Source organism: Mastigoproctus giganteus, chromosome 1 (assembly GCF_048544385.1).
Source record: "Mastigoproctus giganteus isolate SK-2022 chromosome 1, ASM4854438v1, whole genome shotgun sequence".
NCBI classification, from domain to species: domain Eukaryota; kingdom Metazoa; phylum Arthropoda; class Arachnida; order Uropygi; family Thelyphonidae; genus Mastigoproctus; species Mastigoproctus giganteus.
In genome coordinates, this window is record NC_143575.1 from 209432718 (window position 1) to 209455339 (window position 22622).

General features: G+C 37.6%; 1 protein-coding gene across 1 annotated transcript in view; it reads right to left on the reverse strand.

Annotated features, from left to right (window-relative positions):
• The window catches only part of LOC150091486 (sodium/glucose cotransporter 4-like), a 135685-nt gene that overhangs the window by 34824 nt on the left and 78239 nt on the right, over positions 1-22622 (reverse strand). Inside the window, exons 6-10 of the mRNA XM_090375902.1 lie at positions 17334-17439; positions 13147-13227; positions 11573-11793; positions 10224-10359; positions 6570-6677 (exon numbers count right to left, since the gene is read on the reverse strand). Of these exons, the coding sequence (XP_090232028.1) occupies positions 6570-6677; positions 10224-10359; positions 11573-11793; positions 13147-13227; positions 17334-17439 (652 nt within the window). The remainder of the gene's footprint in view (positions 1-6569; positions 6678-10223; positions 10360-11572; positions 11794-13146; positions 13228-17333; positions 17440-22622) is intronic.

Below are 22622 nucleotides of genomic sequence, written 5' to 3' on the forward strand. Positions count from 1 at the left end.
AGAAACAGACAGATTAGTAGTGATTCTTTTGCATTCTAAACGTTTGTGCAGGGCAAATTGAAGCAATTGACAACCGCAACACATACAGTCCGAAATTACTAACATATTAGCCTCAATTGTCATCGTGACCTTGCTTTGTGAACGACGCAAGATGTATGTAACTTGCACTTATAAATATTCACAACCATTTTCTAGCTGGGAGACATTTTTTCTCTTTGTGTGAGAAGCGGGATAGGGTTGAATAGGTTAGGTTATGTTTAAGTGTAGCCTCTTAGGAATTGTGGAGAAGTGGGTTGTCGAAATTCTCTACTCCCAGATAACAACCTAAATGCTAAAATGGGAAGCAGGTAATTATCCTGCCGCCCAAGTTTAGTACAGTGACGCCATCTACTGCTGAAAACGTAGTACGAGGTCTAATTTAAATGTAAGTTTTATTCCAATGCTCGGTCGGTTTATACTTTAGCACGACCACAAAGTCAGAGGAGTTCGCAGCTAATCATTTCTACAAAAACACTGCATTTAGCAGTCATGTGGTAGAAGCACAGTAAAATTAAATGAATGTGCGACTGCTATCCTGCGCTTGAAAAATCGGCTACATTTTGTTATTCTTAAATCTTTGTGAAGATGCGACTGAACTCCAGCATGATATCTGTATTACATATTCTTAAGTACTGTGCATTCTTCTGAAGACAAACTAAAAAAAAAGTGCACGCGGCCCAAGTAGTCATAAAAGATTACCACTATCGTTCGCATTCCGCTTAGAGTCATTGCGACTTTGTTCTAATTATGTTGTTGTATGTGAAAGATCCAATAAGCCGGGAGTCAAGAAACACGGACATTCAAAGACTTGTATGCGTCTTTTGACTCCCACCTATATACATTATTATTTATCATACATTAGGAAAGTTATGTTGAATTCATTGGATCATGTGACAGGTGAATGGCAGTACCGGTTAAAGTGAGAGGCATATATGAAACAAAAGGTAACAATATAAGAATCTAAAAAATTCACAACAGATGACACAGGTTGCTACATATCGGCCATGTCTATCTGATGGACAGAAAGAGTATTAGTAGCATGTGATGCAAGAAAGCAAGTGTATGACCTTATGCAGCATCAGCCAAAAAAAAAAAAAAAAAAAAAAAAAATCACACCATTCCCTCCAAATGCATGTCCATTTCCTCCTTAAATTTATTTAACCTATCAACTTCCACGACGACAGATGGAAGTTTGTTTCAGCAATTAACCACCCGCTAGCTAAAGTCAAATTTCCGCACATCTATTCTACATCTGTCTTTTCTTTAATTTGAAATTTTGCCCCCTTAGGTTCGTAATCTGAACAAGTGGAAGGATCCCATCGAATTCAGCGTGCTCAATCCATTCAAGTCCTTATACACCTCAGTCAGATCACCGCACAGGTGCCTAGTCTCCAGCCACTGCAATTAGCAGAACTTAAGCCTCTCTCTCTCTTGGTAAGAGGATCAATTCATTCCCCTCATCAATCTTGTTGCCCTTCTCTGTACACGGTCAAGCAAATCTACATGCTTCCTAAAATGAGGCCTCCAGACCTGTACGCATTACTGAAGGCGTGGCCTGACTATTGCGTTATATAGAGGGACAATCACCCCCTCCTTTTCCCTGCTAGCAAAATTCCTATATATCATTGATAAAACCCGATGACCTGCCATTGCAGCTTGTCTGCATTGCTCAGAAAACTTCATATCTGACTGCACAATTACTCCCAGGTCTTTTTAATTTTTTACCACCTTAAGTGTAGTACCACACAGTTGGTACGTTTCTCTGGGGTTACTTTACTTCTACCCATATGCAGTACTTTGCATTTGTCAAGGTTAAACTTCTGCCCAAATTTTCTAGATCCTTTTGCAGTAGCATAGTGTCTTTACTGTCATTAACAACCCTGCCAACCTTTGTATCATCTGCAAACTTCGACACTAAGCCTGATATACCTTCATCAATATCATTGATAAATATATAAAACAACAGTGGACCCAACACCGAACCCTGTGGGACACCACTAATAACATTAGCCCACGAAGAGCAGCACCCACTGATTACCACCCTCTGTCTTCTCCCACTCAACCATCCTTTTATCCATTGTAGCAACTTACCCTTAATACCATCCTGCTCCAATTTGTACAATAGTCTTCCATGCGCAACAGTGTCAAAAGCTTTCCTGAAATCCAAATATATGATATCAAAATTATTTTTTGCATCCAGTTCCTTTGTAACCACATCATAATATCCTATCAAATTTGTGAGACAAGACTTTCCCTTAGCAAACCCATGCTGTGTGTGAATTATTGCTGCAGTCTTGTCTAGATGATCCTGCAATGCATCTTTAACCAGTGATTCCATTATATTACCCAGAACAGAAGAGGCGCCTCCGTAGCCAGGTGGGAAGGAGTGCGTAGTACACGCTTCTTGATTAGACCGGGGTTCGAGCCCGTCCCCACTAAATACGGAAAGGCCTTAGCAATATGGCCTTAGTTGCTAATGCTCCTAAAAACCAAATAACAACAACAACCGGAACAGAAACTAACTGGTCTGTAATTACTCGTGTCACCCTTCGATCTCCCCTTTGTGAATTGGGGATACATTTGCACATCTCCAGTCCGTGGGAACCTCCACTGAGTCCAAGGATGCTCTCATAATTATGGCTAAGGGTTTGCTTAGTTGCTTTGCCGCCTCCTTTAATATAACTGGATAGATCCCATCCACCCCAGGTGCCTTTCTTATGTTTAACTTCAACAATTTCTCGTTTTTTAACTTCAACAATTTCTCCTCCACTTTGCTCTCAGTTATTAAAAAATCATTAAGCACCCTGCTACAATTTGATAACCTTCTGCCATTTTCAAACCTTAATAACTCCTCATGTGTGAATGTAGATGCAAAATACTCATTCAGTTTGTTTGCTATCTGAGCAGGATCATTAACAGTCGAACCATCGATATCAAGTGAACCAATCAGAAATCCTTTGCCAAATATTTCTCGTAATCTGCCTTCGCCTGCCTAACCTCCTTTGTGACCTGATTACAGACTAGTTTATATCTGCCATAGGCTTCTGAGTTGCTTGATTATTTATATGCGTCCCATGCATTTTTCTTCTGTCACGAGTCTCATTAGTTCATTTTATAACCATTTAGGCCTAAACCTTGAACAATATTTCTTAATAGATATGAAACTTTTAGTATCATCCACGATTAATTCCTTGAATGCTTCCCACTTAGAATTTACTGTTGGTAACATCGTCAGTTGATGCCACTGTACAGAATTTAAAAACTGTCTGAGACCACTGAACTCACCTTTACGGAAGCAAAAACCCTTCCCTTTACCCCTGATGGTAATTAAATCTTTAAGTAAATCCCACATCAGTACACTGTGATCACTGCCACCTAGTGGTTCCTTTATCTGCAAATTCTTAATACACGAATGATCACTGCTGATAAGCAGATCAAGAGTGTTACTTTCTCTTTTTGCCTCTCGAACATGCTGCTGCAGAAAACAATAATCCAATAAATCCACAAAAGTCTTACTAGTGTGTGTGAGTGACCAACCCAGAAGTTCCAGTCAATATCTAGGAAGTTAAAATCCCCCATTATAAGACATTCTGATTTACTAGCCCACTCTATTTCTCTGTACAATTGTTCATTGTACTCATTCGAGTCATTAGGCCTATCACACACTCTTATACTCTTATTTTTGCTTTCGCAGTGCTTATGTCACACCAAACTGACTCAACAGTTCACTGTTCATCTATATCAACTGAATGCACTTCTTTTGATTTTATGTTTCTCTTAATTAACAGCATGACACCTCCTCCCTTCCTATCCTTTCTGTACACATTATACTCCCCAATTTCCAATTCTGCATTCCTAATATCAGTGTGACACCACGTATCTGATATCTCAAAAATATCCGCCTTTGATGTCTTGACCAACACTTCAAATTCATTTAATATACTTCTAGCATTGGTATGCCCATTCCTAGTTAACCTGACACATCCCATATACCCACCTGTTTCGCGATGACTGCCATCCGTCCCTGAAACCCCCAGCACCCCCTCGCTCCACGTCGCTACTCATTCTAATAGAAGTTGTGCAAGAATCACCTTCACCTCTGCCTGCGACTACTTTTAACCTTTTAGTTTGTGAATCCCGCCAAGCTAGCAGTTTTCCGACCCACCTAACACTGCCTCAATAGCATCAGCAAATATTCTTGCACCCTTTCTATTTAAGTGTATCCCATCCCTGTAGAAGCAGTCTCTCCTGTTAACAAGCAGAGACCACGCTGAAAAAAAATTCTACCCCTTGAGCCTTACACATTCCCTCCAGGGCCGAATTGATTTACAAGGCTCTCATCATATACTCCCTCCTATCGTGTCTGGGCAGAATTGCAGACACTTTCAAATTTAACCCTGACTCATGACTTTTTTGCAACAGTGACCTGTACTTTTTAAGTAAATCTGCATATCTCCTACTCTTAATGTCATTGGGTCCAACGTATACAACAATATCACCTTTTGTGTTCTTAAAAGATGATATATGCTTTATAACGTCATCAACCTTTGCCCCTGGAAGCCATACCCTGGTCCTGTTCCAGCTATCCTTTTTTACACAATATATTCCCCGTCTCCCTGACAATAGAGTCACCAACAATAACTAATTCCTTTAGGACCAGCGCATTCTGCCTTGGAGATTGCAGATGTGTTGCCTGATGCCCAGGAGTGAGTTCTGGCGTTGAGTTGGGCAGCTGAGAGCTTGACGGGGCCCCTCATTAATTTCTTGGAGGGCATCTACCCTACCCCTCAAGCTCTCATAGACGCCCAGTAGAACGCTGAGTTGATGCCTAATTTCTAGACATTCTCTGCACATGGCACACACACAAAGACATCCTCCATGTCTAGATCATGTTCTGTTCTAGAGAGTTCGGCAAACATTTCAGAAGTTGTACTTTTTTAGGCAGTGATGCGTTGGAGAATCTCCCCCCCCCTCAGTTCTTCCCCGAGTCACAGCACTCCTGCTTTTTGCCCGTTGCTTTGCTGCTCTAGTCTGGGGCATGATATTTTAAATTAATAAGATCAATAAATTTAATTAATTGTCAATAGTACGCTATCTAATAGAATCCTAAATGCAGTGATGCGTATTACGCTATATAATTATACGTTAGAGCTGCCTAGTTACCACAATTAAAAATTTGAATTCCCTACTACTCTATACAAAAACAATGGCTGCAAGATTCGAACGAAATAACGGTTTTACGTATATTAAGTAGTAATATACAAAAACTCTTTATCTAAATTAAAAATAACCAGCGTAACTATAACTATATGTAACGTATAAAGTACAATATAAAATAACAATTAGGTAAATAAAAAGGCAAACGGTTATCGCTTTTTCGGAGCCTGTAATTCACAACTATAATTTTTAAAATTGAGTGAGCGCCCTCTGCTAAGAGAGTAGGACAAACACCCTTAATGAAATGACTCGTGAAACTTAAAAGAATTGTATTGGACATCGCCATGGTGACCAATCTAATTCTGTTAATAAGTACGCGATTTTGAGCTGACCATGGGTCTAGTTGTAATTGCAGTGCTATTCTTATATTCTCTTTATCTTGCAAAGTGATTTGTGTGGCCTTTCCAGAGTATAAACAGAAAATTTAATTATTCATTTATAAATGTACGACTCAGACATATGAGAGAGAGCCATCATAGAAGAATCACCATAGTCATGCAGCTGCTACTAAGTAGTTTCCTAGAAACGCACATCACGGCTTATCCAGAGAAGGCGCCTTGGATATTACACAGCGGCAGAACATGTACGTACCAGTGATTCAGTCTCTCCCGCTCTACCACTTTCAAGGGAGGTAGAGTTCCTTCTTAAGCCATTTCTGTAAAAATCTCTAAACAATTGAGATTCTGTAGTCTTTCAGCTCATACTTAATCCTCTATCCTTTTTCTATACTGATTCTCATTAGTTTGGCAGCTGAATATCAGTCAAATAAATTAATAACATAAGAAAAAAATAATCAGGTTATTTTCATCTGCGCTATTGACACACTTTTCTTGTTTCAATGTAACCTAAGTTTAAAAAAAAAAATCACTCACGTTATTTAGGGAACGTAATCATGGCGTATCATCACCAGCTTGGGTCCTTGGGTAGCATTTCTTTATTGACCCATAAAGTCTTGTCTCTTTTCCTTTTAGGCCACTCATGAGCTCAAAGCCATGGTGCAGTTGCATCACCACAGAACGATTCGCCATCGTAACATAACCTCAACTTCTTTACGGTTGAGGTTAGGTTAATTTAACAGACAGTAATTCAAGTATTTGATCTAGGATATGCAAAACTGCTGCCAACAGCAATATGGAATTTGTAATTCGATTGACATCTTTTGTCATCCAATGTGAGAACAAGATATTCAAACGGATATGAGTACCGATTGATCGGCAATAGATATACGAAAAAAATAAGTAATTGCCAAATTTTCTTTTAAATAATCGTCCTGTGCTGTAAATTTCTGAGGAAGACAAGAAATTCCAACTTACCGGCAGGCATCAGATGAAGAACCAGTTGGGGATAGGCAACGTTCGTACATCCATTTGCACTCCCGCATGCCTTTTTGCACATCTCGGGGTTAGAGCAAGCTATCGTATCTGCAAATAGGCAAAGGTTTATAATGGATCAGATACACTTTTTGTAAAAATGTTTTATTTACGAACTTACTAATGACTCTGTTAATTTTTTTTTTTTTTTTTTATATGTAAGATAATTGTTGCATACTAATTCAATCAAACAGACTTGAGACATGAATAAAATTAAAAATGCCGTCAATATGGGCTTACTTTTTACAAACGTTTCTATTTAATATAAATGGTTCCAAATGACAATAAGTGCTCTTATCTGGAGCTGATTTCAGAAGAATGTACTGCCTTTTCCAACCTACGGTTATGCCCGAATGAACTATATGTGTCGACACCACCTGAGGTACTGAAACATGAAGATGTGACATCGTCAGCTCAATATTATGCAGACCTCTACTTGTGGAATCGTTGGAAGGGAATTGTGCATGCCACAGAAATGCTTGCCATGACGGGCATATGGCGAGTGTAGGATGTAATGCAGTTCCTGAGAAAAAATAGATCCGGAGTGGTCATTTTGATCATCTGTTATAATATTCTGCATGTTTATGGAAAAATTACGCTCTGGCCTTAAAAACAAAGCAAATCATATCCTAGCAGATCTCTACTCTTGAACAGTTCAACAAGCTTCAAATCAGTACCACCAAAACAAAAATGATGCTCGTTAAATCGAAGCTTGACCTGCGCCGCCCACCGCAAATAAAGATTTCCGGGAAGCAGCTTTCAATTGTGACGTAGGCTAAAATCCTAGGGGTGGTTACTAACCACAAGCTGAGCTTTCTTCCTCATCACACAATACCTAGAGGTCAAAACGAAACGATTTTCAGCTGCAATCACGAGGATTTCCAAGAGCAACTGGGGGCTCTCCAACAAAACGCTCTCTTTGTATTATAAAGCTGTCTTCATTCCCATTATGATCTACGCAGCAGGAGCGTGGTTCCACCGGGTTCAGCGAATAAAAATGAAAGACAAGTTCAACTCCATTCAAATGTGCTATGCTCCTGGCCACTCACAGATTATGCCGAAGTGTCTACAACTGCCATCCAGTTGATAGCTGGAACTATGCCGCTCGATCTATTTGTAATCTTCAAAATTAAAAAGAAAATACCGACGAAGATACATGGTATTTAACTGTTTTGTTGTTTGTTTATTTGGTTTTTAGGGGCATTAGCAACTAAGGCCATATTGCTCCGGGATATGCGGTGGTCATTCCCTGACCTTTCCGCATCCTCCGTATTTGGTGGTGACGGGCTCGAACCCCGGTCTAATCAAGAAGCGTGTGCTACGCACTGCTGCTCCTTCCCACCTGGCTACGGAGGCGCCTGGTATTTAACTAAATCTCAATTCCGAACTCAAAGCAGAAAGAGCCCGCTGTTATAATGAGTTCGTCAACATTTGCCAGTCTAGATGGAAAACCTCACACACAGGTTCCATTACCAAAAAACTCCTCCCTGATGTCACTTTCACGACTTAGAAAACTGTAAAGACCTGGTTTTCTCTCACCCTGGAACCCTCCTTCTTGGTTACCGGGCATGGATCCCTCAACGAAAAGTTACATCTGCTGGGTCTGCTACCAATAGAACCCCAGAAAAATCTTCTCTTCGCATGTAGGTTGTACACGATTTAAGAAGAACCTTGCTGCAGGCTGTGCCAGGTATCTCAGAACATCGACTAGAGCCTCTACTCCAAATTCCTGATAATCTAAAGGCATTCTAATCCTATGCATCCCAAGTCTCTGAGCACAGGAAGCAGAGCTACATTGTTGTAACTGCACCTAACGCGATACGTCCTCAGTGATTTAAGGAACCCATATTCGCAGGCCCTCACCGTCTTTCTTTTTTCTTTGGCACTCTGCTTGGAGTTTCCATTCTAGTGCAGCCAATTTATTTATTATTTTTTATTCTTATTTATTCATTTTATTTTTTCTTCACACGCTCTTGCCTTGAGTTCTCCCTCTAGTGCAGCCTAATTTTTTTCCCCTTAATAACCTGCACCACGGGTGGTTTTTTTTTTTTTTTTTTTTTTTTTTTTTTTATTGTCCTCCTCCCTCTGGGCGCCTCCGTAGCCAGGTGGGAAGGAGCAGCAGTGCGTAGCACACGCTTCTTGATTAGACCGGGGTTCGAGCCCGTCACCACCAAATACGGAGGATGCGGAAAGGTCAGGGAATGACCACCGCATACCCCGGAGCAATATGGCCCTAGTTGCTAATGCTCCTAAAAAAAACCAACATCATCATAACATCCTCCCTCTGGAATAGGCCCCCAAGAAGGTGGGCCAGATTCTTCTGGCCCACATTCTGGCAACACTAGGTGGGTCTGAATCTGTCTTCAGACAGTACATGTTTTACTGGGACTGACCCACCTTCCCGTGGTGTGGACGAGTACCCAGAATCATCTGTCCAGGTGACTGATGCTTCTGGGTAGCCAAGAGGCCAGAACAGAACATTCACACAATACACTCAAAACTACACCAACACATTTCTGGCCTCTTTACAGTTAATTCTGTTCTTCACATCGATTCGAAGAAAAGCTGAACTGACGTTCTAGGAGCCGCCCTTCCATATACACATATCTATATTTTGACAAAAATGTGAATGAAACCATAATGGACAGTCCGCAGTTACAGTATCATTGAGGGAGTTGTGATCTCGTAGGAAAAAAAAAAAAAAAAAAAAAAAAAAAACAGTGCGTTAAATTAGTGACCAATTTATTAAAAAAGTGCTCTCATAATCATTATTTTTCGTGTTCCTGAAAAAAAATTGTGCCCGCAGTTCCACATAGAACAACTGTTGATTTGGTTTTAGACCAGATGATTCTCGATAAAAGTGACACCCCATAGTTACTAGAAAGAATACATTTCGGCATGCTATTTATGCAAATACGAGAAACAAAATTATTAAAACTGCGATTGCTTTTAATCAATTCTACGAGAGATTTTCGAAGTGTTAGTCATGGATAACTTCACGCTCCAGCAGCGAGCGTTCATGTATGACTTTTGTGTTTTATAATTCTGTTAAGAGTGCATGGTGGAATTTAGGAAGTTTTCCGATATCCGCGTTCCGCACAGAAATAAGATTCATAAATTACTAAGTAAATTGAGAACCAAAAGTATATTATTAGGAAGTAAACCGAAGCGAGACCAATGAACATTAACATAGGCTAAATTTAATGAAGGTAAGGTAAGTAGGCATTATATTAATAATTATAATAAAAGAATAATACTAAATCAAATTAAGGGGAAAAAAAACCTAAGTAATGAAAGTAATTGGCACTATTTCTGCTTAAAGCAGTCATCGCTTAATTTACTTTTGCAGTAGCGTTGTTGCTAGAGCCGGCCAATCGAAAATGCCGACGAGTTGTTTTCCACCAGCGTACTCCTCAAAAATCCTCCCTGTATAAATATCAATTACACAAAAGGTACACGCAATGCATGCACTGTACGTAAATATACAGTTTTTACATTTATGACAGCTTATTTTATAAAATATTCATGTGACTGTTTATGTTTATTTTAACTGTTTATCATAGGGTTCAAAATATTGCATAATAAAACATATAATACCTGTGAAGAGTACTCTGGAGGCCATTCCGGGAAACACCAGTAAGAACATTGGCAGCAGTTTCAGGTAACCTGCGAGTACGGAACCTGCTTTAGCATGCGACAGGTCTTTGGAAGAGAGTGATCTTTGAACTATCACCTGATGGGGGAAAAGGAGATTTCATTTATTTTAGGAACATTTCTTTAAGTTAAGAAATTAAATTTTTTTTTTTCGTGATTTGCTACTTTGTTTATGTCGTGTACATCATTCCCATAGCTACTTGCAAAATATTTTTCGACGCTAAAATAAATACGTGATCTGCAATTAGGAAAATTCGTAAAAGGTGGTATTAAAGGTAATTGTGGATCCATTGAATGAACCTGTCAATAGTGACTTTTTCACAGGCGTGAAAAAGTAGCCTATATATACGTTTATCCGCCTATTTTCCAAATAAACGTGTCAGCCGATCACTATGGCTTCGTCACAAAATGTCATTCAAAAAATACCCAACATGTATAATGCTTAATGGAATTTCTACGAAACAGCACTCAATCAGATTATACGCTATTATCTTTTATTTAACGAAGGCCATATCGAAATACAACATATATTCCCTTCTAGGTTGTTGGCCAGAAATTAGGAAAATGGTTGTTAACGAAACTCTCAGTCATACGAGTATTAGACGAAATTACATATCAAAATGATTAAAGTGAATTGATTGAGCAGCTCATTCTGCTAAGAAGTTTATAAGGGAACAGCAAGTTATTGAGACGGTCTCCCATTAATACCAAATTACGATTCAATGTTAACTTAAGTCAAATTACGATCCAATAGTCCAACTCGTGCTGTCAAAATATCTTTAAATTGATAAAAATGCATTTCATGGAAAATTCTTGGTGTTCAAAATTTTCAAGCTATTTTTAAATAGCATACAAATCTTAGCAGCAATTCGTTCCCTAATTTCATATTATTATTTTTTTATTAGCTATATTGTGCAAGGAAGCCTGAGGCTTATGCTGCACCAGCCAAAAAAAATTCCCGAGTTACCCTGAGAGAGAGAGAGAGAGAGAGAGAGAGAGTCAAAAGTAGAAGGGAATCACCAAAAAGAGAAGAATGATGATATCCAGCTCATATTGTTGTTAACGAGAATGCTAAGAACAGTGAGTAGCATTGCTAACCGCCAGAGGCGCATTTTAACACAGTATGGTGAACATTACATTTTAAGGTAAACGAAATATGATTTTTCTGTTGGCCACATATTAGAAGAAAATTATATCATTACTTGTTAATAAGTATAATACTTAGTTTCCGTTATAGATGCTTAATATAAATAACATTTACTATTATTTTATTAGAGAGTAATTGTAATCACCTGATCCGAACACCAGTACCACACGGCAGAGATCGTCAGTCCAAATATCATTCCTGTCCACGGCAATTCCGTATCAGAAGCAGATCTCAATAAATGCATGTAATTACTTGGCACTTTGCTGCACGATTCGTTTTTAATGTTGTAGCCTATATATGAGGCATTGGGTTCTTTCTTTCCGAAGTCTTCAATTAATTTTTCGTAACCTCCAACTTCGATGAAGCCTGTAACACAAGAAGAGTTAAGTATAAGTTATCAATTGCTTTAAATGAATTTTATGTAAAAAAAATTGAAGAATTCTCTGGCCTTTTTAAGGTGTAAAGCAAAGGTTTGCATTCTGAAACTTTTTAAAGCTGTTTTAGTGACTTTATCCCATCAATTTACTGGAGAAACTTTCTGAAGAAACAGCAATGGGAAAGCGTGAAAGTAATGAAACCCTTTACGAAGATAAGGGGGAGAGGAAAACTCTTGAAAGTTAATCTGTTTAGCTTTCGTAGTGGAATACAGAAAACTCGCTTGTGGTATTGCACTATGACGGCTAGATACTACAATTTTCCATAATTATAGTATCCGTGCTTTCAGTTAATTTTTAATTTAGTAAAAACGATGTTTAAGAAATTGTTTCAAAATAATTGTCTAAATATTGATTATATTCGCATTATAAAATTGATTTGCAACCGGGTATCCAATGGGAAGCATGTTCCAAACGGAAATTGTCCTAGAGTCGCCACTGTCGGAGAAAAGGACCAAACTCTTCGCAACTCGAACACTGTATGGGTTGACAGAAAGCAACGATTAAGTTGCCTTTCTAGATGAAATATTAGTTCATTATCGGTAACTTACACCTGTCATTAAAGGAAAGGAACTGCATGTAGCAATTGATAAAACTAGTTGTACACATAAAAAAGTTCAATGACTGCAATGTTAACGCAATTATGAATTGGAATCACCAGATAGCTATTAATTATGAGTAGTGACCCACTGAAATAGCAGAAGGTCTCGAACCTGCAATTGAGAAAGTATTTTTCCCCAACGAGAAGAAAAATATTTATATTTTCTTTCATTTTCCGCTATGCTACTGTCGTGAACTGGTGAAAGAAATGAACCAGCACACAATGCTTAAAGGGGCTCACATCTGGTGAGTATGGACTTGGCACACCCAGGGTCCTGAGCTGGATATCGTCATTCTTCTCTTTCTTGGTGACTCATTTACTTCTCTCTCTTTCTCTCTCTCAGGGTAACTTGGAAATTTTTTTGCCTGGTGCAGCATAAGCCTCAAGCTTCCTTGCACCATTATTATTATTAGCCATATGGTGCAAGGAAGTCTGAGGCTTATGCTGCACTAGCCAAAAAAAATTTCTGAATTACCCTAAGAGAGAGAGAGAGAGAGAGAGAGAGAGAGAGAACAAGAGTCAGAAGTAGAAGGGAACCGCCAAGAAAGAGAAGAATGATGATATCCAGCTCAGGACCCTGGATGTGCCAAGCCCATACTCACCAGATATGATCCCCATATGGCTAATGCTAATAATAACTACTGAATTTGTATGTCAGCAATAAAAATTCAATTTAATACTTACTTAACACCATTAGGGCGCATGCTCCAATTACCATTAGTATTGTCTGTACAAAATCAGTCCAGATTACAGCAGTGAGACCACCTGGTGGGAAAAAATGGCATTACATAGTTACTAGTAGAGGACGAAAACATGGTACATATTAATTATAATTTTCTATAAGAATAAAAGGCAAGCGTATCATACCTCCAAAGTTTGAAATAAAGAGATATGAAACTTTGCATTCGTGCTAAAGGAACTCTAAAGGATGTGTACCTGGGTGTTCCTTATTTTTTAAATAAATTATTATTTTTAAATACTGTATATTAATCATTTACTTGGATTATTAAAATTTCTAATTGATACCGTCCGTAAGAGAGCGCAATCATCAACTTACTGTTTCTGTTAAATTCATCGTATTTCATGATTCGCTTGATCAGGTCTATAAATAAATCTATAAATGAGAAGATCGCTTTAAATAAATTTGCATAGAAATTTTATGATCTTAAATTTTCTTTATTAATTAATATCAATATTATAAATGAAAGAGGGCGCGCTATTATGACCAACAGACGAAGATTTAACAACGCGCGCCATTTCGGATGACGGCTGGTGCTGGGTAAGGCACTTTTATTTTAATATGTTATAATCATTGTAATAATAATTACAGTTTTTAATAAATAACCATTTATCATCTACATTTACATATTAGTTTACATTACAAAACATAGTGTAATATTAAATATATAACGTTATCAACGAAACCAATTTAACTACATGCATTCAACCCGTGTTTGCAAAATACATTAGCAGAAAGAAGACTAAGGAACAGCCAAATCGAGAGGAAAGGAAGACTATGTAATCAGGTAAGCCGTAATGACTAGTTATCAAATAGAACCTAATTATCCTGATTCTTAAAGTATTGAACAAAGTATTTAAAAAATATTTTGTATTAAAATTATTAATATTCAAAAATATTGAACAAATATCTAAAATTATTTTGTATGTATTTAAATTATTAATAAAATGTATTTATATTTAAAATATTATTATTCAAAATTAGCGAAAAATATTTTGTATTTAAATCATTAATATTTATATTCAAAATATTGTACAAAGCTCACATTAAAAGCCAGGCTGAAGACCACATCACTAATTTAATGGTAAAAATTGCGCTCAAACAGATAAAAATAAAATAAGTACTTGACATTAAGAATGTATTAACAGTAAAAAAATAATAATAATAATAAATAACATTAAGACATATCAAGAGCTCTAGTTTCATGTGAAACTAGGCATGAGATTTGTTAACAAAATTCATGCTTTATTGGTAGCGAAAATTAATATAAAAGTTATAATATTTATACCACTAGCACGGATTGCTTTGAGAGATCTCGAAGTTCACTGCCAAATTGTGACGAAATTTCCTATGGATGTAGAAAGAAATTTCATATTGATAACTGCTAAATAATCTTGATGACTAAGAGGCGGCCAAGAAAAAAAAAAAAAGAATAAAAACGAAATCAAATTCTTATCAAATTTAGAATCAATGTAAAAGTTGCCGTATTTTTAGTATTACGTTAGTAATACACTGCTTGACAAAATTAACAGCACAAAATGTTTTCCACGAATATTTTTTTGTGAACAGTTTCACCAAGCGAATAGGCATCCTGGCATGCAAATTCAGAGTATCCAATAGAAATCGATCTTACAGAGTCGCACATTATGCAAATTATTCATGTCTATGAAAACACAGGTTGCGACAACATCACTTCATTCCCCCCCCCCTTTTTTTTTTTTTTTGGCTTGCTCAGTGGGATAGTTACATCTCCAGTACTCAGTATATCGTCGTTTAGATGATTCTTTGAGATGGCGAGCCGTTGGACGACTTGAAGGCGGTGGTGGCAGGTTAGTTTATGTGTCACGCAGTGTCGTCTTGGCACTGTGGAAGCAGTTTCAGGAGACAGGAATCATTACAAGACAGCTAGCCAAGGTCATCCGAGTGCTAAGTCAACCACTACGGACCGATATTTGGCTTTAACAGCAGGATGGAACCCTACGAGTCCTGTCATCAATTGTCTCTTGAGGTTGCTGCGGCCACAGGTGAAAACATTTCCAACTGGACTGTGTTAAGAATGTATGTATTTGTCTAGGGCGGCACCTGGAACAGTAGTTCATCTCCGCCTCGTTTCACTTTTAAAATACAGGATTCTACAGAGATGGCCAGAAATGAATGGGGGGGGGGGAATCCCCCTATTTGCGTATTCGATTGCTTGTGATTTACTTTTTGGTTTCCCTCGGTTGAGTGCGGATGTCTGTTATATTAGGTGATTTTTTTCCTGCGAAATATTATGTAGTTCGAAAATGTTGGGTCGTTTAGAAAATAAAATTCGATTGATGAGGTGATCGGCAATTTTCTGTGTGAAATCATCTAGTTATCATCGGCATCGCCAATTTTCAGTGTGAAATCGTCTAGTTATTAGTGATTATTCGATTGCTTGTGATTTACTTTTTGCTTTGCCTTTGTTAAGTGCGAGTGTTTCTTCTACTAAGTGATTTATTCCTACAAAATATTAGTGCGACAATGTTGGATCGTTCAGAAAACATAATTCGATTGATGAGGTGAGTGGTTTCTGCCCTTTTAGTATTTCTGTTGAGGGGCATCGGCAATTTTCAATGTTAATGCTTGTGAAATTGTCTGGTTATCAGTCGTTGCCGTGGTGTTAATTTTTGTTACAAATCATGTGGTAATTACTTGTTTTTTAATGTTCGGGCAGAAAAGAAGGGATAGGGATCGGCATCCTCTATTCCCCTTCTAGTAATGTACGGGCGAGAAGAATCAGTGGTTGCATGTCGTGTGAATTTGTTACTTGTTTTTTTTTTTAAATTGCCGTTTTTCGTTTTCTTTATTTCAGCTCCGCTTTTGTGATGTCTCGTGACATATCGCGATCCCCGAATAACGTGCATTTTTGTTACTTTATTTTTTAAAAAAATTGCCATTTCCCGTTCGTTCTACTTTTCTTTTTGATTTGCTGTTGTTGATTTGCCACGTTGTTGTTGATCAACAATAAAAATTGTCGATTTGCCGTTCCATTTCTATCGTGAAAATTCCTTAAATTACCGTTTTGCCTTTTTTTTTCCCCCCCACCCAATCTCATTGTTAATGCTCGTAAAATATATCAGAGAAAATCGTGCATTTTTGTTTTTTATTTTTATTAATTGTTGATTTGCCGTCCTTTTTTTCTTTCGCGAAATTTCCTTTTAAATTACCTTTTTCCCTTTTCTTCTTTCAGCTCTATCCGACTTATTCAAATGTCACATGGCATTTTGTGATCCCAAAAAATGTGTATATATGTGACTTGAATTTTTAAATTTATTGGATTTATCCTTTGTTTTCAGCCGCCATATTTGTTTCTGTGCCACGTGCCATCCGCGTGTCACTTGACATCCGCCGGACGAGGAGAGGAGGGGGGAACGCTGTCAACGCGTAAATCACTGCTTTCCCCCTCCTTTCCTCGCCGCCATTTTGAAAGGGGTTAAAAAAAAAAGGAAATCTTTTGAAACTCGATGTGACGAAGATCGTCACATTTCAATATACAACCAGTGGCGCGTTATACCTTCATGGGGGCCGAAAGTAAATGGAATTTGTGGGCCGCGTTTATACCTTCATTGGGCCCAAGGCAAACTGGAATTGGGGGCCCATCTATACCTTTATGGGGCCCAAGGCAAAATGAATTTGGGGTCCCCATCTAAAGAAAAAACTAATAAAGAACATTTTGAATTTCTTTTTATTGTGCCAACAAAACAAAAATTATATGACATAAGAACTAAATATAAAATTTCATCAAAATCGGTAAAACCATTTTTGCAAAAAAAAAAAAAAAAAGGAATTTTCAAATTAATCTTTAAGCAAAGTTCATTGACTTTTGGCAGGTAGAAAGTTCAGTTTCCGATAAAAATCACTTAAAAATAATAGTAAAAAAAGCAGGGGATATTCAGGGATATTCCCCTGCTGTTTTTTACTACTATTTTTAAGTGATTTTTATCGGAAACTGGACTTTCTACCTGCCAAAAGTCAACAGCAATGGGTTTTTCAAACAGTGATTTTGCCCCCCCCCCCCTCTGATCGGGGTCCTAGTTAGGTGTTCTTTTTTGCCTATAGGATAACGCGCCACTGAATACAACCTTGTTATAAAATTAATCTCACTTACCTGACACTGTGAATATGGCTGCGATAGCCAGAAGAGCAACCACGGAACCATAGAGATCGAGCTTCACCGACTGATTGATAAATATTGCTCCGGCGTATAAATCAGCCTGAAGAATAAAAACATGCGATCAGTTAACTGATGCAGAGTATATGACACACACACACACACACACACACACACACTTTAGAATGTACACAAATTGTAGACAGTGCACACGCAGTAGATAGCTCTTCCTTTTTCTATCGTGTATGCATTATATCTGAAATTTATTCACGTTCTGAAGGTCAGCTTGTTTGCTCTTAGGAATAAGACAGATCCAGTACCCCCGCTTACAGCCGGCTAACTCACCAATCTTTATGTTCATCCGACCCACCATGAAATGAGCATATGAATAAAATTTTGGATTGTTGTTGGGTTTTATACGCATCAGTAACTTAGAAGAATATTGCACCATTGTGTATTATGTTTATATAAGTGTGTTCATGAGCATTTGGATGTTGTGTGAGCTGAAAACCCGGAATACCTCAAGGGAGGGGAACCCTACTCCTGAGACCAAGTAACTACAGCTTCGATTGAAGAAAGAAGCCTGTACTAATTCCTCCAGTCATCGAGGGACTCGAATCCAGACCTCTCTAAACGTATGACAAGCGGCGAAATAAATAAAAACTCTTGTTTCTCATTTACCTTAATAACATTGATGAGGGAATGCATGGGGAAGTTATCAAAGCTTGCTGGTGATTTAAAGGTCATGGTGATTTAATAGGCTGGCTAACGAGCAGAACTTGGCCATTTTGCTTCGAAATAACTAGATCTGTTGCACAAATGATCTGAAAAATGGCAGCTGCATTTTATTCTTCTAAATGTAAGGTCTTGCATCTTGGGAAGAGACATCGGGAGTTATATGCTAGAGGTCGAGGAGTTGAAAGTGATCCACGACGAAAAAGACTGCCTATAATATATACGACCTCCGCAATTAGGTCATTGCCCCTTTTTAATAAGACAATGGTGAGACCTCATTTAGAATATTGTGTTCAGCCTTTATTCAAGTGTATGGCGGCCACACTTGAATAAAGACACAGGTCTTCTAGAAATGGTTAAAAATAAGCAAACAAATTAGTGTGGAGTGCTATAGTTGTCATCGCACAGTCGTAGTTGCCTTTGTTAGTGATTATAGATAAAATAAGTTGTGATGTATTTCTTATTTATTTTATTTATTTTTTTTGCTATAGTCTGTTTTCTTTGGAGTTGACATTACTAATTTAATTTATCAACTGATTTCCATTCAAACATCAGCGCCTCCCGCGAGCCCGGTCAATAACCCACAGCCAAAAATACAGTACTGTTCCCAACAATATTACAAAGAGATTGCTATATCACAATGAACGAACTACGTTAAGAGACATACTGTATTTAACTTATTGACTGTAAGTTTTCACTTCCCGAAGGCATTATTTATCATTATCAATCAATATTACTCTATGATATCATTGTGTGATGCATGTTTCTCCTTAGCTCCGCTAATATTATTAACCACTGGCCTGATGGCCGTGAAGGGCAACGTTGCAATGTATCGAATTGTAATATTATCATTATTATTATTGCAATAAAGATTTCTTAATCATGACTGCCTGCTACTGTCAATCAACTGCAAGTCATATTAGACCTTTAGTAAATTTCACCAACCTAGAATAATGTAATGAAACTGTTGGATGTAATTGATTGGAAATCAATTGAGAAATTGGTAATATCAACTACTAAGAAAACAGACAACAGCGAAGGAATACATCGTGACTTATTTTATTTATAATTAACAGGTGATCTAGTCTTAAAAATACCAGTACTTTCAAATCTTAGGTAACCTCACCTTCTTTTACAGATAAATAGATATACTTTGTAGTAATGGTCAGTAGACGTTAGGTTACTTAAAATTGAAAATATGTTGTCTTTTAAAATGTAGGATTATGCGATGGCATTACATTCACAAATGTTTTAACATTTATATGGCGTGCAGTTTCATTGACAGTACCTGTAAATCCTAATTATGAGTGACCAGTGAAAAACATGCATCACTTAAGTTTGATCGTCAAGAAATCGTTCAATTATATCACGGCGTAATTCTGATTTATATCGGTGCACACGCAGTATCGGCATATGAAAACTTGGAGCCGATAAGCTAAATGTACCAATTAAGACATTGTGAAGAAATAAACTAACGCACTATGTTGAAAAAATGCTGACAAAAAATATTATAATGAAAAATGTTATCTATCTGGGGATGTTACGAGAGGTTACCAGGACAACAGTAAAACACTGTTTATAACTAGGGTGCCAAAATTAGAAGACCAAGTAACCGTATTAGAAGAAATGGGGTAAAAATCAGGATACTACTGCTACATGGAGAAAAGCGTATAAATCTTCCGAGAGATGAATCAATGCTATTAGGTTGACAAGAGAGCAGCAGTCACAAAGGAAAGGTGATCTAAATTGAATATCTGCAGAAAGCCTAATAAAATAATAAAGGGAAACTTTAGAAATAAATACTACGGAAACGGGGATGGATTTAGACCTAGAATGGAATGTAAATCTTTATGCTGGAGCAAAGTGAAAGTACCAAATAGAAGTGAATAAATAATGAATTGGCTACTGATGGTAGATACCAATATAAACAGCGAAATAAATAAAATATACAGACAAGAGAAATAAATTTCGTACGCAGGATTACGTAATAAAATTATGCTCAAATAAAGGATAACGGAAATGGATGGAGAATAGCAAAAAAGAAAAAAAAATACAGTAACCTAAAACGAAGTGGAATAAAATCATTACTAACGACTTTAGGGGGAGGGAAAAGGAAGGAAGGGGAGTGAGAAGGAGAAGGTAAGGTTAGAATATAGGGGGATATTGATCGGGGTACACACAATCGTGATAACTAATGAGACCTAGGGTAACCCAGTGGATTGGATATAATAAAACTACATGTTAAATATTAATAAAAGGTAAGCAAATAGCAGCACTGTCTGTAGGGGTCCTGGAAGTTGGCTTTTGATGAAGTTTTTCTTGGAACTGGCTGAGCTTCTGCCTATGCAATAGCTGTGGATTTGAGTAGTGGAAGGAGGGCCCTGGAGACAGGTCACTGTTGAAAGATTGGGTATGAGTGACTCAACAGTTAGTTGTAAATGGCACTGCTAGGAAGGTGCTGGAGTTATGGCTACGTGGATTCCGCAGCACAAGTTCCTATGGACATTCGCGATTGCCTCCTGAAATCGATGGAAGTCAGTCTGGTCGAAATCTATTCTTTGTTTCCTGTTTATTCCTTAGGTTCTGGATGAAATACGCTTCTCCGAAAGCCTTCTTGTGATATTACAGATTACTGGGGAAGGTGGCTACTCTAAGATTCCTCTCCGCAGCCTAGTTGCGGTTTCTGATTTCTTGATTCTTCCAAATTCTACACCTTTGAAGTATTCTATGCTGGTATGCAGTCTCCTGTAGGGCTGCCCAAAGTATATGGAGTTTCACGAGCATATCAGTAAATAAATGGCTTCTGGGATTGCGAGAGGGTTTCGGTATACTAGACCGGAAACCCCCCCCCCCAATTCCTCTGCTAACTATTTCTCTTACCACCAGTAATGGTACCTTAAAAAAAAAGGGAACGATTTTCATACATTTAGGATGAGACGTGTGTGTCTGTGGGTTTTCTGTAGGCAGTTCTGGAAATGCTATTGGAGTTTCTTGTGATCCGATGACAAGAAAAGGGAGTTGCGAATTACATTTCCGCTACTTCCAATTTAAACTTGGTATTGCTATGAAAGTTATTTAGATTGTTAAAGAATTAGTTCCTGTTGCCAAGTCTCGAAGTGTCACCATTTAAGTTCTTGTATTGTGTTATATAGTTTTCATGCAATTTTCAATAAATTTACTCGACAATTGTATGTGGTATAAAAGTGTCTTTTTTTCATATTCATGCCATTTACTAGAATAACCATGTATCGTTCCAATTTCAAGCAGTTACTATATTTTATATACCAATACAATTAAGATTTTTTTTGTGATATTTATGAAAATATTATGGGAGATCCCTTTCTAGATACAGAATCCCCCGGTATGCCCTTGTCACGTGCACAATACATCTGTACTGATCTGGTGTTTTTGTTCATTCGCCTTGAAACTTTTTCTGTTTTCCTAAGAATTTCTTCTAAAGAATAAGTAATTTCAGAAATCTACCAACCATGAAAATTTTGTATTTTATTTAAAATTTATTATTATTATTATTTTTTAGTTTGATGTTACTGAAACGAGAAATCGTTAACTCGACCAACTTAAAACCGGGTAAAAACTAAACTTACAGATATGTATCTTCTTTTGAAGATGAAAAAAATTAAAGAGCAGAAAAAAATTAAACAGTAATTTATACTTTAACCTCGACGACCTAGTTAGCCTTTTAGAAATATCCTTATTTCCAGTGAGGTTTACCGATAACTTTATACGATAGCCTGATAGTAGCATAATCTACATCAGTCGCATTAGTTGTACAGGTGGAGGCCATGTTACTCCGTGTATACTGTCTGTAAATTGCGTGTGTTCTGAGGTGGATTTTCTGTTTTGCTGGATAGCATTTAGGGAGGTAAAGATACGTTCCTGAAAAGTATTGCTTTTGGCATGATTAAAGTTCCATAGAAAATAAGGGTTAGGAGAAAATAAAAATACCAACAAAATATGAAAAAATTTTTTTTGATTTATGCTATATAAAACGGAGTTATCAAATACTGTACTTTTATCTTTTTAATGTCATTATTTTCCACACATGCACTCCAGCACTTAAGGAACGTTTCTAGAGCCCAGCTATGGCCTCTTAAAAAAAAGTGTAATAACATTTATTTTACGGTAACATTCAAAGCGAAAGTTTCCGTGTTTGTCTGTTGTAAATACAGTAAAACAAAGAGGAGGACCCAGAAAGGGGGAAAAATAAATTACTCATAGAGTAAATAGAAAACGTCAATAGTTAAAAACCTTAAAAGGCTCTTCACTCACCGTGGAGGCCTGCGAGGGGACGCCCACTCACAAACTAGCAGATGCTGTTGTGTTAGCCTGTGAAATCCCACTGCTGGGAAAGGCCTACCCCCGACTTTCTCCATTCATATCGGTTCAATACCAGTCTTGTCCAAGTGGGGCTCATAAGGGATGTTAACTCATCTCTCCACCTGGTTTTCTTCTTCCTCTATTTCTTTTTCCTTCTTTTGGTTGTGAGCTTGTCCCACAAGTCCTCTTGTTTTCTGGCGAGATGTCCTGCCC